The following is a 19,293-nucleotide window of genomic DNA, read 5'->3' as shown; positions in this document are numbered from 1 at the left end:
AAGACTAGAGACTAAGAAAGAAGTTGTGAGCTCAGCTTCGAAGACTAGAGACTAAGGAAGAAGTAATGAGCTCAACTGCAAAGACTGTAGACTAAGGAAGAAGTAGTGAGCTCAACTGCAAAGACTAGAGACTAAGAAAGAAGTTGTGAGCTCAGCTTCGAAGACTAGAGACTAAGGAAGAAGTAATGAGCTCAACTGCAAAGACTGGAGACTAAGGAAGAGGTTTTGAGCTTAACTGCAAAGACCGGAGACTAAGGAAGAGCTGAACTGGAAAGACTGAAGGCCAAGGAAATGATTCTGTGAAACAGTGGCTTTTGGGAGACTTCTTGAAATGGAACTTGAGATTGTGACTGAGGACTATACTTCTTGATTAACACTGGTATTGTTACAGTACCTATTGGGTATAAGTCGATAGCAAGCGGACTTGCTAAGTAATATTCAAGTGGTTGGGAATGGTCTGGCATTTTAAACCCTTAAGGGTAATACAATCATCAACATCCAATAACAGTGGTTCCATTGATGCTACAATCTGTGTGTTGAGGAGGGGGGTTGCAGTCCAAACTGTCTGTAAGAAGAAGCAGCGCACTCCTGGGCCCTTTCCACAGATTGCTCAACTCCAGACCATAGGTAAAAGCAATGTACTTTATTTAAACATACGATTAATTAACTTTAAATAAATTTAAATAAAGTACATTGCTTTTACCTATGGTCTGGAGTTGAGCAATCTGTGGAAAGGGCCCATGAGTGCGCTGCTTCTCCTTACATACAGTTTGGACTGCAACCCCCCTCCCCAACACACAGATTGTAGCATCAATGGCAATGTTCCCCCCTAATGACAGAATTGGGGCAGCGGCATCCGGGTCACAACGGGTACGGAGTAAGATTTACGATGTTTCTGTTCTTTTGAAAACTTGATTGTAGTCCTGTGTATGGAGTCTGGGTTATACTACGAGCTCCCTTCTTTAAGAGTTTGGTTCGGGAGTCTGCACCCGGGCCATTGGATTCTAACAGTGAGCGGTGCACAGGCTTGAACTAGAATTTAATGTTGAAAAAAATTCAAAGATACCCCACTAACTTTAGTATTGATTTATTGAAGTAAATACCCGGGAGTGGTGCTGGATGTCTTGTCTACGTAATTCCGGACATATGCATGGATTGCAGTCCAAATACTAGGGTTTTAATTCATGAACAAGTTCAAAACCTTTTGGCCTATGTGTCACTTAAAAATAAAATATAATGGGAACATATTATTTCAATAAAAGGGTCACTTTTTTAATAGGTTTTCATAATTATAATTTTCCATGAAATCTGTTATCATGAAAAAAACATGTCGCTGGAAGAACCATTAGTGATTACGCAGTCTTCTGTGGATATTACAATATTAAAATGTGACTCACTCAGCATCACCATCTTCTAAATTAGTAGGAAAACAGGCAGAAAGCCAGTTTCAATTTGTAAGTGTAATTTTAGATGATATTAATTTGAAGAGATACATATTTTGCCCCACTCGCTGCTTCCATGCCTGGGAATAATCAAACATACGGATGTTTTTCTATGCAGTAGGGAACTATAAATGACTGTAATTCAACATCAATTTCTAATTGAATGTATAAACAGCATGGATTGGTGTACCAATCATATCGTCATTGTTATTCAAATATACACTTCAAAAGCTCCCTTCAAAGTCACAATGTTCATCTCCGGAAAAGAAAAGAAAATCCATTGCTGCTATCAGGAATAGGTTGTGAGTTCAGACCAGAAAAAAAACAAAACAATCATTTCGTACAGAAAGCCAAGAATTAAATGTGCACCAGCACAAAAAGCTAAATTATGAGCATTTCAAGGTTTTCTAATTTGGGGTAAAATTAATAGCATCTGGTTTAACATTGGAATATTTAATTAACAGAGGATTAATTATTGTATAATTACATATTATGGTATAGGCTGAAATAGCAATGTATGCTGTAGAAATAATCAGTTCATACTGTGTAACGTCTATTGCAGCAGTACAAACTGTAATATATCCTGAACTGAATATATATGTGTGTGTGTGTGTGTGTGTGTGTGTGTGTATTCTTGCAAATTTGCATCATGATTCTACATAGTTAGCAAGAAGGGTATTAAAGGGGTGGTTCACCTTTAAGTTAACTTTTAGTATGCTGTAGAATGGCTAGTTCTAAGCAACTTTTCAATTAATCTTCAATATTTATTTTTTTATAATTTTTTTTAATTATTTGCCGTTTTCAAATGGGGGTCACTGTCCCTATCTAAAAACAAATGCTCTGTAAGACTACACATGTATTTTTAGTGCTACTTTATATTTTATATTACTAATACTTCCATTCAGGCCTAACCTATTCATATTCCGGTCTCTTATTCGAATCAATGCATGGTTGCTAGGGTAATTTGGACCCTAGCAACCAGTTTGACAAAATTGGAGAACTGCTGAATGAAAAGATAAATAACTGAAAAACCACAAATAATAAAAAATGAAAACCAATTGCAAATTGTCTCAAAATACAAAATGTCTACATCATATTAAAACTTAACTCAAAGGTAAACAACTCCTTTAAGGTTACGCTATGGAAAAAGACATTGTGTTGTTCTATTCTCTTCAATAATAGGTCAAAAGCTAGCCTGGAAAAAAGTAATGCTTACAGCTCTCTATCTAATGCAGAAGTGTCACCCCAATTAAGACCTAATATTCTGCCTAAATAACTATTTTTGGAGCTGCAGCAGAAGATAAAGCCCCAGATGACCATGGAAACACTTTAGGAAGTTGGGTTACTATTTGGACTAATGAGCGGTGGCCTAAATTCTGGTGCTCCATGAGCAGGTCTATATAGCACGACAATAAATCAATGCATTAAAGTACAACCCTGATTTTTAATTTCCCATGTCAAATTTCCAGAAAACCGTTAAATCCGGGAAAGAAAAAAAATGCAGCTTGGCCAAATGGGCAATGAGACAAAGCATTGTCAGTTCCCCAAAAATGTAAAATCCAAGGAAATAAAATTGGGGTTCTACTGTAAATATAAACAGCAAGCATTTTGTAAAGTGAGACATAAAAAGCAACAAAGAAATGGGCTAAACACAGGGATGATTAGAGTTTATATATTTGGGGCCTTCGTTAACTAAAGGTATTGAATCAGTTAATTTCCCTTAGCCTCCTGTCTTGTAAAATGTAACTATATTGAATTTTAAGACAACAGATAATGTTGTACAAAGTATCTGCAAAAACAACACCGCCTTCTTAAAGAAACAGTTTTAAAGTAATCTTACTACTCAAGCACACTGTTTGCTGGGGGCCTGATTTTATAGGCACTTCATGCTATGGGGCAGATTTACTCGAGGGCGAAGTGGCTAACGCTAGCGGCAATTTGCAATTTGCAGGGACATTGCCAATTTACTAACGCGCCCAGGCGTAACTTCGCTAGCGAAAGAGATCGGTGGTAGCGGTCATTCGACCAAGAATTCGCTCTGGCGAATGGACATTACTGCGCAAATTTAATGAAATGTGGATTTTACTGAACATTACCTCTTTCACCCGATTTGCCTTCACCAGCTCAGACCAGGCGAAGTGCACTGGAGTGCATAGATCTTCCTCAATCTTCTGTTACTTACATCATATTTTTTAGTGGAAAAAGCTTCTAAGTCCAAAAAACGCTGGTGTCTTTTCCTTTTTTTCAGAGTAATAGCCTGCAAAAGTCCTTAAATTTTTTTGGGTTTTAACCCAAAGGGTTTCCCCCATTATTTTTCTAATTTTCTAACATATGGAACATTAATTATACAGTGGCCTCATGTGTAGGGCATTATAACAACTCTATTAAGGTTCCCTGGACTTGTGTAATGTAATGTATTTGCTGCAACATATACGTCCATTCAAATTTACCATTTCCCATCGTATGCAAATTAGCCTGAGCGCAAGGCCTCTAGTGAATTTGCGCAAGGCAGAAATGAACACTAGCGCATCTTCGCTTTCAATTGCTACCGAAACGTTGCCATCGTTCGGCACCCACAACCAAACTCCACATTCCAGTGAATTAGCGTTATCTGAGCGAATTTTCGCCTGGTGAAGTGTATCGATGGCTGCGAAGGGGTCGATGGCGAATTTTCGCCCCCCAAGGAAATCTGACAATTAGAATGTTAATGGATTGTGTGAGGGGCCTTGACGTGGCGCGTGAGCTTATATATTTTGGCCAAAGTGTGGTACTAACACCTAATTTTTGTAATAATTATTTTTAAAGGCAAACCATGCGCTGGCAATTTTTCTCTCTCTTTGTGTACAAATATTGGCTTTTTATCATTTATAACAGCTGGTCAACTCCAGATTGTGGGTTAGACCAAGCGATGGCACAAAGATGCTTCTAACAGCTGGTCAATGCCACATTGGGTTAGCGTGGGTTAGACTGATCGCTGGCGATTTCTTTCTAAATGTGAAAATAATCTTTGAGTACAATGGTGGACTGTGATCTACTGTTTATCCGCTTAAGATTTACCAATAGATCAGAGGCTACTTTTTGGCCACCCCATGCTGCACATTTAGCATTCCCAGACAAAAGTATAACTTATAGGGTCACACTGCTGTATATCCAAGATGGCCCTGCTGAATAATACACAAAAACAAAAAAAAGCACTTGCACAAGTCAAGACAAGGCCCTTTTCTCATTCAGCAGATCTACATAAATACAGGATGTTTCTTTGCCTAAAGAAATGGACAAATTAAATTGGAATACAGGTCTGCCCTACTGGCCATTAACGAGACCAAATAGCAGATTAACTACTAATGGAAATTCAATAAAGCCTTAATAGGAAGGGATGTTCTTTCACCACTTGGTGCATTATAATCGCCAGCCCTGTAGGTGTAATTTTACAACTAAAAAGTACTAGGACCACAGCAATTTTATCTAGCACCTAATGAATAATTCTGGCCAACCTTATGCATTACAATTCTACATTAGTCTGGATACCCAGGAGACCCACCTGCACAGCAACTGATGGGTTCACTGTGCCTGTTGTGAAATTCCTGCTCCATCCGTTGCATGTAAACATGGTTCAGTAAAATAAATTCTAAAAACTCTCTTGCATTATGTTATATTTGGTATAGTGTGTGTATAACAGTTCCCATGTTAAAAGATGTCCATAGAAAGCAGAAAAGAAAGGGAAAGAACAACAAGGACTCATGAAGAAATATGTTTATCTGGTGACATTATAATCTTAATAATCTTAGGGAAAGTAGTCAAAAGAAAAAATGCTAATGGAATGAGCCGAGATTGCTTTGCTCTTAACCCTGGCACAGAAACTGGAAACACGAGCTGAATTTCCAATGTCTTGTTCTGCAGCTAAAGAAGAAATCTTTTGTCAGCTCTACCATATACGTCTGCAAATAAGGCACAAATTACAGACGGTTCCTAAAAAAATCAATAGACGCTGTCAGCAAATAATGCCGCTGGTAGTGGCTGCTCAGTCACCCAGGGTATTACCAATATTACAATCGGCCGTCCATCACAGATGCCTACGGGGAGCGTTTAGTAAACCAACAGTAAAGTTTAAATATAATTAAGTGTTAAGAACATATTAAAAACAATTCAATTTAGCTCCCACTATGTTTTAATTTTCCACTATTGATTTCAGGGCAGCAAATTTCAGTCTCCGGTGAACTGATGTCCATTCATCTCTCTCTTAACTATCCCTCACATTAGAGAAGAAAGACTGAGCTGCTGGGTTGGTTCTGGCCCACCATGGCCACTGACCATGGCCACTGACCTCCACGTATTTGAATTTCAGAAAATTTAAAAATTTGTGTACAGGTATGGGAAACCCGTTATCCAGAAAGCTCCGAATTAGGGAAAGGCCGTCTCCCATAGACTCCGTTATAATCAAATAATCCAAATTTTTAAAAATTTCCTTTTTCTCTGTAATAATAAAACAGTAGCTTGTATTTGATCACAACTAAGATATAATTAATCCTTATTGGAAGCAAAACCAGCCTATTGGGTTTATTTAATGTTTACATGATTTTCTAGTAGACTTAAGGTATGAAGATCTAAATTACGGAAAGATCCATTATCCAAGCATTCTGGATAACAGGTCCCATACCATATAATCTTGTAAGCTCCAATAAGCAGGGCCTAAGGTTGTCACCTTTTCAGAATTTTATTACCGGCCACTGATGAGGGCGGGAACAAAAGGGGCAGGCAGCGGCGTAAAGGGGACTGGCCGTGACCCAAAAAGGGCAGAACCGCGGGCAGTGACGCAAAAGGGGGTGGAGCCACATCGCGCGATGGGCGGAAGACAGAGAAAAGGTACGTTTCCAGCAGAGGGCCAAGGGTTTTTGTTAAGGGTATTACAAATTGTGGTTGGATATTGTATTTTGTTTGAATAGAAGCAATTTATTTTGTGTGTATTGATTTGGTGGTTGTTATAGAACAATTAATTTAAAATTGATTTGAAGGGTTATAAGTTAATGACTTAATTTCACAAGTTAATTGCAACCTTAGGGTTTTATAATTATTTATCTAGAAATATAGGGGGTACTTTCTATCTTCTCCTTCTAATTAACTGCATACACTGACCAAGTCAGACCCATAACTTCTAACCGAAAACGAAACTTAAAGTTACAGGACATAATAATAATCTAAGAAGTTTCAAATGGCACCTCAGATGGACCCCTGAACGAGATCAAGGATCTCCAGGATCTCTCAACACAGACACTTTTACAATGAAACTTTGGAGCCAGTGGTTTTTCAACTTGAACAGAAGATTTATTGCACCCAGAATGTTTATGGAAGAATGATTGTATCAGACACAATGAGATTTACTCCCAACACAAAGGTACCCAGATTCTCACAGAGTGGATTTCATACTCTACCCCACAGTTCTACTCTCTTGAGTTCCTACAGTGTGATAAGTGGTGTCTAGGTGAATGCTGCACACTTCAATCTCCTCAGTGGAGCACAAGTCTCTTACTGGTTCACAACTCCTACTATGTGCTCATGAATTCATTCAATGTGAATTCATTCATGGGGTCCATCATACCTTCACTTAGGTATCACACATAACTAACTTCTCCTTACTAAAGGCTCTTTCCTCAGGCTCTCCAACAGAATCCACCACCTCCAAGGAGTGGAGTCCAAGGGAGAGAAGCATGTGTTCCCTTCCCTTATACACTACTACCGGCCCAATTGGGAACACTTCCCTCCCACATGGTAACGGTTACATTACCTTCAGTATGGCTGCTTTACTCCTTCACATCCCTTGCATATATAACAACTAATATCATTTATTGGAATAGCTAAGATATAACTCAGTACACATTATGGCTACAAAGAAGACTATTATGATCTCTTACATATATAAGAGGTGTAGTTTGTCCTCCCATATAACATTCCAATCCATAATGTATTGAGGTATGTTAACAGTGACATGGCTGCTTTGCAGAAACAGTTGCAATTATGAGTGAATACATCAAACAGCATTAAATTCTACATCATTTTGAAACACCTACACAATTTATAGGAGTGTTGCCTGGGTTAAAGCATTGGGATGTTGTAAAAAAAAATGTTCCTTCTAAAGGTGAGACCCGTTGGATGCCCCCATACACTGGCAGCTAAACTGGTAGTATATGGGGGCTTCCAATGGGTCACCCCGATCAATATCTTGCCAAGATATCCATCCAGGAGGTTTGATTTTTCTGGCGATTGAGGACCACATCCTCTAGTTGATGTGGTCCTACGACCTATCTGCGCCCAGTCTCTTCATTGTAACCAAACGTTCGGATTAGCCCGATATCACCCTGCCATTGGTGGGCATATGGGGCAAAGATCCACTCATTTGTCGACCTCGCCAAACGAGCGGATCTTATCTTGTATGGCCACCTTTAGTCTTTATATGAGATAGGATTTCTGAAAAGAAAGAGGAGCCAAAGCATGTGAAACTTCACAGCAAAACCATTATGCTAAGGATTGTGGGGTTAACACTAGTTAACATTTAAAGGATAAGAATGGCCCAAAATTGATAAAAGTGTGATTTTGTTTATCATCTCATACTTCTTTACAATTCTAAGTATACACAGAAACCCAGCAGGGCATAGGTATGATCAAAAACAGCAGGCAGTTCTTCACCTATCTGGCCACATGTGTCTTTAGCATAGACCTTCAGCGTTGGATCGACAGTTCCACTCCCACCAGGGCTGCCTCCTGAACCCAGTTACTAGAGCCGAAGGTAACAGTCCTCTCCAATAGTTTCTGATGTGCTACCTTTCTAAATGTTATTGATAAAGGTTAATTTTCTAAATAATGACTGTAATGAGATATAGTAGGCTGAGTCATGACTGCTCAGACTCTTTTTCTAGTGTAGAAAGTCAGTTAATGTAGAGCAGTGATGTGCCCATACTTTATCTATGTGAGGTCTTCTTTTAGTGATGTTGTCCCATTTTGATCTACATCCATAAAATCAATGTTAGCACAGTTCCATAGAAAATATTACTTATATATATTGATTTATAAGAAATATATATTTAACAAACAACTATTTCTTATGTAACCTTAAAGGAGAAACAAACCCTACCCTACATAGACCCCCCTCCCCCCCAGCCTAACTGCCCCTAACTCTTTACTTACCCCTCCGTGCAGATTCTGTCCAGCGGAGTTCACAGCAGCCATCTTCTTCTCTTTGGTAAACTTCAGGATGAGACCATCGATTCTGCAATTTTTGTGAGTTTCGGCGCATGCACAGCTGTCGCGAAACAGAAAATTGCTGATTGCGCTGATTCGCCAGGGGGGGCAGCTAGGCTGGGGGGGAGGGTTTTTTTTTGTAGGTTAGGGATTTTTTTATTAAGGGTTTGTTTCTCCTTTAACATAATAAATACCTGAATTGAAACCATAAAATAGGACAGCAGTTTGTTGACATTGTCTTGGGATCTACTGATCTTCAGCTAAAGGTCTATTGCTAGGTCCTGATCTACCTTTTGGGCACCCCTGATGTAGAGAGTGAATAAATATCTGTGAATACAGTTTCTCCTGGGAGCCCCCTGACTGATGGATTCTGTTCTCAAGCTAGCCTTGGTCACTAATACCCTGGCTTGGAGGCACACCCACTTTGTCTCTAAAGCTGGCCAAAGACGCAAAGATCTGATCGTACAAATCAAGGATTCATACAATTTTCAGACCGTGTGTGGAGAGTCCCGTAATTTTTTGTCTGGCGGAGATCGGTCGTTTGGTCGATCAGACAGGTTAAAAGATTTCTGTCGGCTGTCGATAATATCTCTGCGTGTATTGCCGATCGCACGATTTTCAGAGGGAGACTGTCACTAGCTTTGGTTGGACATAGATATCGTACGATTGCTGTCAGGGGCAGAACATCGTCTGATCTGTTCTTTTACTACTTTATTTGATCGGAATGGTTAGTGGCGGGTCGGGAGATGGGAAAGTCCGATCGTACGATGATTTGTACGATCGGATCTTTGCGTCTATGGCCAGCTTAAGATATCTCTATGCTCTCCTACCTGTAACTGCTCTTCACCCCCATACATGTCATACATTCTCATGTACAATTGTATAAAACCATGTGATTCCTTTGTTTGGGGTTCTGACTTTTTGTGAGTTCGGAATCCACAGACCTTGTGTCAAATAAGCTTTGTCTTTTACCTCAGTTGTTCTCCAGTAACTGAATTTCTGCAACAATTACTGATGGGCGAATTTGTCCTGTTTGCTTCGCTGCAAAATCTGCAAATTTCCTGCGAAATTCACAAAACAAACAAATTTTGCCGCCCACGTCAATTCTGATGCTTTGACGCTGGTATTAAAGTCAATGGGGGTCTGAATGTTGACGTGCAATGTTTTTGACGCGAGCGATTTTTTCAACGCGCGTCCATCATTTTTTGACGCCACCAAATTTCTGCCGACGAATTTTCACGACAGCATGCACGAGAAGCAGCAGGGCTCCTTGTGTATCAACAGCCATCTTGCGGCACTTACTGAATTGCTCCAATGGGACCCTGTGAAGTTATGGATCCATGGAAGAACAGCACTTTAATACTATTTTCCTTTCCATTTTATTCATCTTGACTTTGATGGGTGCATACTGTCAGTAGATCTGTGCAAATACTGCAAAGGGCACGCATAATTCAAATTTTGTGTCTCACTGTGCAATAAATAAGTGTGGCCTCAACAGAGACAGGTGTGATAGTGTCCATGCCATAAATTCACACGGTGTAAATAAGCCCCACTGATTTACGCTTTATTAACCACCGTCATGCGAAATAAAATATATAAATGAGACCACACGGCATCTGCATCTTCCAGCTGTTATCCACAATTTCAGGGCATCAAGCTCATTAGCATATATTTTATAAACAACTTTTATCTTTCCCTGATTACAAAGTTGGCTCCATAAATTAATCGAGAATATATTCAATTATGTTTCAGTCTGTGTTGTTGCCGCCTTCTCTTTTCCTTCCATTCATTAAGTGGAAAAGCTTTGTTTCTTGCACAACAAACAGACGCACTCCCGTTTGTTCCCATTATTTTAAATAATAACATCTTAAGGAAGCACTTTGAGACAGAACAACATTTTTACACAGTACACAATGTAAATGACAACTAAGTAATCTAACATATGATATAATTTAATGAAAGTGGATTGCATAGTAAATGGGAAGTGTATGATGACAGTAATACATTAGTGAAACTGAAAGGTTTTTGTTTTTTTAATCAAAATCCGAATTTATCTCGCTCCGACCAAATCCACACTTTATCATTAAATTTTCCCAAAAAATTCTTACCATAGGCTGCAGTCCTGTGTAATTAGCCTATGAAAGGATCGATCCGCCCCCAGCCCAGCGTCAAAATGCAGAAAATCCTTTAGCAGTGTCGGAGGGTCGGCCAAAAGAAAGTTTGCTGGGCTGGGTGGGCTTTGCGGGAGGCTTTTAGAGTAAAATATTCAGCGTACAGCATCTCCTCGATACAAACACACTCCTATGATTTTTATAGAAACGTGTTAGTATCACTTTAAATACAGAAAAATGATTGTGGCTAGACTGACTAGAACACTATGTGAAAGTATAGCATGAAATCTTTCTGGATCCTACATTATTCCCTTAAAGCAGAGCTGTCCAGACATTTCCAACATAGGGGCTTCAGTTACTTAAATCAATTTCTACCTTTGCAGCTGCCAGTGCGAATGTTATTATAGCGCTATGGAAAATGCAGCTTAATTCCATTACACTGGGACGGAATACAGGAATAACAGCACCCTTCCCTACAGTCACGTCTAGTTATAATAGAACACTGCCAGTCCTGGGCAGAGATTTGCCATGGGCAGGTCTCTATTTCCCAAACAAGTCTATGGGGCAAATTCACTAACCTCCAAAAATTTGCCAGCGACGGCTTCGCTCATAACGCAACACTTCGCCAGGTGTAGATTCGATAGGACAACGCTAATTCACTAAAATCTGGAGTTGCATCCAGGGTGCCGAACGATGGCGAAGTTGCGCTAGCTTTACTGCGCCAAGCAAAGCAAAGTTGCACTAACTTGGGCTAATTTGCATATGGGGGGAAGTTAAAGTTGAATGGACTTATATGTTGCAGCAAATACATTACACTACACAAGCCCGGGAAACCTTAATAAAATAAAATAAAGTTGTTATATTGCCCTACATATGAGCCCAGTGTATCGTTTATGTGCCATATGTTAGGAAATGTAGGGGGGAAGCCGGTTACCCCCAAAAAAAATTACACTCTTTTTCAGCCTATCACCCTGAAAACGGAAAAGACGCCAGCGTTTTTTGGGACTAAGAAAAATATTCAACTATTTTTTAGGAAGTCCAATCTACTCTATTGCACTGGTCTGAGGTGGTGAAGGCAAGTCTGGCGCAAGAGGTAACATTAAGTAAAATCTGCATCATAGTGAATTTGCGTAGTTGCGTCCATTCGCCAGAGCACCGCTTTGCCTGGCGTTAGGGGGCGAAGTACCGCTAGAGACTATCTCCTTCGCTAGCGAAGTTACGTCAGCGACCGTTAGTAAATTGGCGAAGTACCGAAATGACGTCACGCTGGCGAAATTTTTGCCCGCGTTAGTCACTACGCCCCTTTCGTAAATTTGCCCCTATGTATCCAATCATCACACACCCGCCACCCAACCATACACACCTCCAATACTAACCAATCAAAACACACAAATAAATACTCCCTACACTCCGTTTGGCTCATGCACCTCTCCATAGGAAAGACAAAAGGATCAGGAAGTGAAGAGCCAATAATGAAGACAAAGGGAAGAAGAAACTAAAACTAATTAAAACCCTTCATCCCACGTTCAACATATGAACTAAAAAATGTGCAGACACCTGCCTGCCCAACATCTAATTACAAAACACAAGGTTTTTATTTTCAGTTGGACTTTTCTGTTCTGCTAAAACTTTCTTTAAACCTCTACTAGATGCTCTCATATAAACATAAGACGTTGGCCGCTGAAGTTGGCCAACCAGGCCTGTCTCGTGCTGGTCGTTCAGGTCATTCTATGGAGTTCAGTAGGGTTGAGGTCAGGCCAGTTAAGTTCTTGCACTTCTGTCTCTCAACCCCATTCAGTACAGAACTCACTGTGAACCCAGCTGAAATTCTGGTAACAGAATTGTCTAAAACAAGGATTGTGTGATGTGTGGCTTTAATTGCAAACTGCAATAATTAGACAACTACTATAGGGTATTTCTCCTAAACAGCCTTTGCTGGATCTGTTAGCAGATCACAATTTGTCTTTAAGGCTCACATTTATTCCCACGGCAAAGGTGTAAATCATAGCCTAAGCATAAGGGGCAAGGTTGGTACATAAAAGAGTGTGACTAAATATCAACCAGATTTGGTCAGATACTATAGAAATAATTCGGGTGTTATAGGTCGAACATAGGAGGTGATACAGGTATGAGATCTGTTATCAGGAAAACCGTTATCCAGAATGCTCTGAATTATGGAAAGGCCGTCTCCCACAGACTCTATTTTATAATTATAAAATCGATATTATAATCTATCTATAATCCAATCCAATAACTCTGTAATAATAAAACAGTACATCGTACTTGATCTAAGCGAAGATAGAAACCTTAATGGAAGTTGAAACGGCCTATTGGGTTTATTTAATGTTTACATGATTTTCTAATAAATTTATGGTATGAAGATCAAAATTACGTAAAGACTCGGAAAGCCCAGAGGATTCTGGATAACAGGTCCCATGCATGTACTGTCTACTATGTGCAAAGTTAGATATAATAACTCACAGTAACCAATCAAATGTTTGCTTTCATGAACAGACAATTATATGATACCTCCTGATTGGTTGGTGAATGTTACTTTCTCAGTGCACTGTTTGTCCCATTACACTAGGCGGGTTATTTTTCAAAATCAGGTTTTTTCAGATTTTTTTAAATAAAAAAGTCAGGCCAAACTAGAATCCACGATCTGAACTTATTTATTATGAAAAAAAGCACGAATTAATTGGATCAGGGACACACCCATAAAAATCATACGAAAAATAGTATTGTATGAGTTTTTTTCCCGAATTTTTTCGGGATTTTTCCAGAAAAACACAAATTTTGGGATTTTTGCCAGAAAAGTTCGAAATAGTAACATTTTTGGGCTGATTCCAGCCCAGACCACAGAAACTTCCAAATAGGATAGGGACCTCTCCCACTGACTTGTTTACAACCTCGGCAGGTCTGAGATGGTGGATTTTCGGATTTGGACTTTATGCATCATTGGAGTTTACTGAATCCCCTGAAAAAATTTAGGTTTTTTCTCCACTAAAAATTCAGATTCTATAGTAAAAAAAGCTGGAATTTTTTGAGTAGTTTACAATGGAATGCCAGGTAAGCTTCACAGAAAATAACACACTTTGTATGAAGGAATCACGTGTTTAAATAGTCACTACAAGCTTTTATATCACAGGGTTATTTTCTATTACATATATTTTTTTGTAGCTAAAAGTTTTTTCTAGACTTGCAGTCACCCTCAAGGCAACAGTGTAATCAATGTAAACGAGGCATTTGGATAAAGGGCGAATAAACAGACTGTGTTTTGTAAGATTATATTTCTGACCCTGAGCGTCTGTCCCAAATACTTTTTTCAGGTTTTTTCAGATGAAGAATAAATGTATTTTTCTAAATTGACATAGCGTTACACAATATAACTGATTATTTCACATGGCTTCTCTATGTTGTAGCACTGACTGTGGCTCTTCTTGGTGCTTTCCTCTCTAGGATAAAGAGAATGTGTGTGCAAAGCCTATAAGGAGTAGCCCCCTATCCTAATCTTGGGTTTAATGAGGTTTTCCATCTTCACTTTATCCTAGAGAAATAAAGTGGCAATGGGCCCTATTTGCAAGTTCTCCCAAATTTCAGGAAAGTAAGTCTCATTTACTTACAGGTCCTTATATATGTACATAAAGTACCTCCCCACAGCAGCCCCTCTGAAAGTACAAGAAAACTATTATTTACTGGATAACCAGCCATAGTGTACTGTAGCTACTCTCATTTGTGTTTTGCTAAAGTGACAAACAAGAAACAAATCATTTTCTGATCCATCCCCCAAAACAGATTTACAAATAAACACTTGACTTGAAAAGTAATTTCTGGATGTTATCCATATCATTTGCCCCCAGTAGCAGTTATTTATGTTCACTGCTGTCTAATGTCTTATATTGGATTTATCTGCAGTAAGGGTGAAGGCACACAGGGAGTCGCCCTGGCGACTAATCTCCTCTTCTTCGGGGCGACTAATCTCCCCAAACTGCCTGCTAAAATGTAAATTGCCGGCGGGATTTCACTTGGATTGATTCGTTTTTCGAAGTCGCCCAAAGTTTCCCCGTGAGGCAACTTTGGAAAAAGAAGTGGCTCGAGTGCCATCCAGCTGGCACTTTTTCATTCTGACCATTGGGAAGGCATGGGAAGATCCAGAGAGATTGTCGCCCTGAAGAAGAGGAGATTTGTCACTGGGGCGACCAATCTCCCCAAATCTGCCCGTGTGCCCTTATTCTAAATCCCTCTCCTATTTATCTCTGCTATTCATATCACCTTTTAGTCCCTAAGGTAATCCTAACAAGAAGACAACAGTTTAATATAAAAACTGGAGAGCTACAGACTAAAAACTTATTTCAAATACCACAATGGGGAAAACATATACTGCAAATTATTGTTTTGCAACCAAGGTGAACCGTTCCTTTAATATCCCCTAGCTCTCTGCCCCTTTCTAAGATCCTCTTTAGTTTATCATGGTTCAAAGATCTCCAAGGAAAGATGTGCATTATTACAACAAATCCTTTTCTTCCCCCACAAGCACCTTTTCCCCGATAAGGCAAGCAGCAGTTGCACAGATGCCGAGATCATTGGCACTTAGGAGTTGATGGCTATTTTGCAGCCTGGCACTTAGAAGTTAATGGCTACTGTGCAGCCTGGCACTTAGGAGTTAATAGCTATTGTGCAGCCTGGCACTTAGGAGTTAATGGCTATTGTGCAGCCTGGCACTTAGACGTTAATGGCTACTGTGCAGCCTGGCACTTAGGAGTTAATGTCTACTGTGCAGCCTGGCACTTAGGAGTTAATGGCTACTGTGCAGCCTGGCACTTAGGAGTTAATGGCTACTGTGCAGCCTGGCACTTAGGAGTTAATGGCTACTGTGCAGCCTGGCACTTAGAAGTTAATGGCTACTGTGCAGCCTGGCACTTAGGAGTTAATAGCTATTGTGCAGCCTGGCACTTAGGAGTTAATAGCTATTGTGCAGCCTGGCACTTAGGAGTTAATGGCTACTGTGCAGCCTGGCACTTAGAAGTTAATGGCTACTGTGCAGCCTGGCACTTAGGAGTTAATAGCTATTGTGCAGCCTGGCACTTAGGAGTTAATAGCTATTGTGCAGCCTGGCACTTAGGAGTTAATGGCTATTTTGCAGCCTGGCACTTAGGAGTTAATGTCTACTGTGCAGCCTGGCACTTAGAAGTTAATGGCTACTGTGCAGCCTGGCACTTAGGAGTTAATAGCTATTGTGCAGCCTGGCACTTAGGAGTTAATAGCTATTGTGCAGCCTGGCACTTAGGAGTTAATGGCTATTTTGCAGCCTGGCACTTAGGAGTTAATGTCTACTGTGCAGCCTGGCACTTAGGAGTTAATGGCTACTGTGCAGCCTGGCACTTAGGAGTTAATGGCTACTGTGCAGCCTGGCACTTAGGAGTTAATGGCTATTGTGCAGCCTGGCACTTAGGAGTTAATGGCTACTGTGCAGCCTGGCACTTAGGAGTTAATGGCTACTGTGCAGCCCATCAGAAAGGTTGCAGGCAGCTTAGAAAGTACAATTCGGCTTCGGGCAAACAGATTCCCATTAAATTCGTTTAGCAGCTGACAAGCGGCTTCCAGCAAATGAAGGTTTATGCACTGTGTATTCTGGATTTAATTTAAGGAGACAATCCAGCGAGGGGTCAGCGAGAGCAGTTTAATGCCAGGCTGTTGTGTTACCTGCCGCCCAGTTTATTACACCAACCTCCTGCTTAGCTCTAACATGAGCCCAGACATACGAAACTTCTCTTTCAGAGACTGGAGAGGAATAATAATGACTTGGGAACAATGCCAACGTGTCGCTGGAAAAAATCATTACAGGAAATTCATCCGATGCCAGAGAAATGTAAGGGGATGTGAAGGCAGTGATAGGACTGATCTCTGTAGCCTCCTGAAGGTGGGGATGGTCATTGCCCTACTGTAGAGGTCATTCCTACAGCATCACCTTCATATTGTGCCACATCTCCTGCCCGTTGGCCAGTATCACAGGAGCACAATGAGGCACCAGAATATCAGTATGATCCATCCATTGCCAATGCGTTGCAGGGGAAGAGCAGCAAAATCTGAGGAACTATGGCAGCTGCTGGCACCTGAATGAACCACATGCTGCACGGCTTCTATTCACCTCCCTGTCTGGTTATCAAATAATTCAACCACAATCAATTGGGACAACTAGGGAAAAGGAGCAATAGCAGCAAACGTCACGTGTAACAAAAAGTAACCAGGTAGCACATGGGCACAGCATGGAATACCCATATCTCTCTCTTATGCCGTATCTAATGTAACCCAGCAGCACATGGTTATACTAATCTGTTCTGGTCCTGGTGTTTGCCAGGGAGCATCAACAATAACATTTGTGGTTATGCAAAATAAGATAAAGATTAAGCTACTTCTCTGACTGTGATGAGCCAAAGCTAAGAAGCGAGAGAGATCAGCGTTGAGATTTGGGAAAGGGAGGCTAATAGAAATCAATGTCACTATATGAGCGCAGAATGGATTATACTGAGCCTCCTCTCTCAATATGATCAGCAGAAGCCAAGAGGTGCAGTGGGGCATCAGCAGGTTTTAGGGAAGAGCAGCAACAGTCTCTTAAGGTGGCCATAGACGCACTGGTAATATCGTAAGAAAATTAACGATATTCGGTGCGTGTATGCTTGGAGACCAGCCGACTGATATCAGCAGAAGAATTGGATATCAGTCGGCTCATTGATCAGGTGCCTTTGAAGTAGGGATGCACCGAATCCAGTATTCGGTTTGAGATTTGGCCAGGATTTGGCCTTTTTCAGCAGGATTCAGATTCGGCCGAATCCTTCTGCCCGGCCGAACCAAATCAGAATTTGCATATGCAAATTAGGGGCGGGAAGGGAAATCGCATGACTTTTTGTCACAAAACAAGGAAGTAAAAAACATTTTTCCATTCCCACCTCTAATTTACATATGAAAATTAGGATTCAGTTTGGATATTCGGCTGAGAATCTTTCACGAATGGATTCAGAGGTTCAGCCGAATCCAAAATATTGGATTCAGGGCATCCCTACTTTGAAGGCACCCGAACATCGGCCACTGTTAGTGCTGAATTGTCCGATACAGGTAAAATTCTATTGTTTCTATCTGTATATCTGACGATTCAGCTCTACACGTGTGCATTGAAACGAACAATCTTTCCTGGTAAGATCTTTTCCAGGAAAGATCATAATTGTAACATCTATAGTCACCTTCAGAGGAACAATGCCACCCAAGGAGAGAGAGACCTTTAGGGGGCCCTGTACATGATAGAAGCAGCAAGGTGCTATTACCAAGCCTATTCTGTATTATCAGTGCTAGAGATGACAAGTCATATTTATATCAAGCACTTCCACGAGAATATCACTCATACAGACATGTCATTAACACATTCTCAGCGCAAGACTAATAGTAAGTAACGCAGAGCGAATGACATAGGGCGCAGTCCTACCTGGAATAGCCAAGCTGGTGAGAGGGACCCTGTGGATCCTTTCGGGCAAACTTGCCATCCAGTCTGCGAACTGCACATCGCTCCTGCCTTGAGATGAAGCCATCCTTGGCTTGTTCCGACTCCTGTCTTGTGCTTCTGCTCCCGAGTCAGTGGCGTCTCCAGTCTAGTGAGAGCGCGCCCAGCTCTGCGCCACTCCCACACCATTGCGCATCCACATCCTTCATTTGCTGAGTATCAATGGGCTGCGCAATAGGCAGCGCACTGGATGCGGATTGATACAGGACCAGCCAACGCTGGAAATCGTATTGAGATGGACTTTGCACCGAGTACAGACTTCTGCTTAGTCCTGTCTGAATTTGGCTGGATCATGGCAAAAAGGAGACTTGTATGGGGCCAACTGGAGTTCCTCTCCCAAAGTACTGCGCCTTTTTCATTTGTTCATTATTACAATTAATATTTAGCATGTTGAAGGCAGTGATAAAGGTATGGGACCTGTTATCCAGAATGCTTTGGAAGTGGGGTTTTCCAAAGAAGGGATCTTCCCATAATTTGGATCTCCATACCTCTAAGAAAAAATAGTTAAATAAACCCAACAGGATTGTTTTGCCTCTAATAATCTTAGTTGGGATGAAGTACTAAATTGTGTTTTAATAATACAGAGACAAAGGAAAAAAATCTGAATTGTGTCATTTGAATGGTGAGTGTGGGAGATGTCCCCCTGGATAAGGGTTTCCAGATGTTGGATCCTGTAATTTAAAGCATCAGTAACATCAATTTAAAAAAAAAAAATTTGTTAGTATACAACGGGAAAAGAAAAACAAAGACAAATTTAACTTTTAAAGTCTATATAAGAAATAACTTACTGAAACTCTGCTTCTGCTCCTTTTCAGAAAAGGCAACACGTGACGATCCATCGTGCGGCGCTTCCTGGCTATCTCCTACAAGGAAGGCAGGGAGGAGAAATTCGAGTGCTGCGCGATGGATCACCGGATCACCTTTTCTGAAGAGGAGCACAAGAGGAGTTGCAGTA

At 40.6% G+C, this 19,293-nt stretch overlaps 1 protein-coding gene across 1 annotated transcript in view; it reads right to left on the bottom strand.

The window, feature by feature from the left end:
* Positions 1-18,758, bottom strand: part of LOC108707303 (PI-PLC X domain-containing protein 3) — a 61,790-nt gene extending 43,032 nt beyond the window's left edge. The window contains exon 1 of the mRNA XM_018244507.2: positions 18,264-18,758. Coding sequence (XP_018099996.1) covers positions 18,264-18,366 — 103 coding nt within the window. The 5' untranslated portion in view covers positions 18,367-18,758. The remainder of the gene's footprint in view (positions 1-18,263) is intronic.
* Between the last annotated feature and the right edge of the window lie 535 nt (positions 18,759-19,293).

The sequence above is a fragment of the Xenopus laevis genome, chromosome 1S, assembly GCF_017654675.1.
Source record: "Xenopus laevis strain J_2021 chromosome 1S, Xenopus_laevis_v10.1, whole genome shotgun sequence".
Lineage (NCBI taxonomy): Eukaryota > Metazoa > Chordata > Amphibia > Anura > Pipidae > Xenopus > Xenopus laevis.
This window is presented reverse-complemented; position numbering and strand designations above follow the sequence as displayed.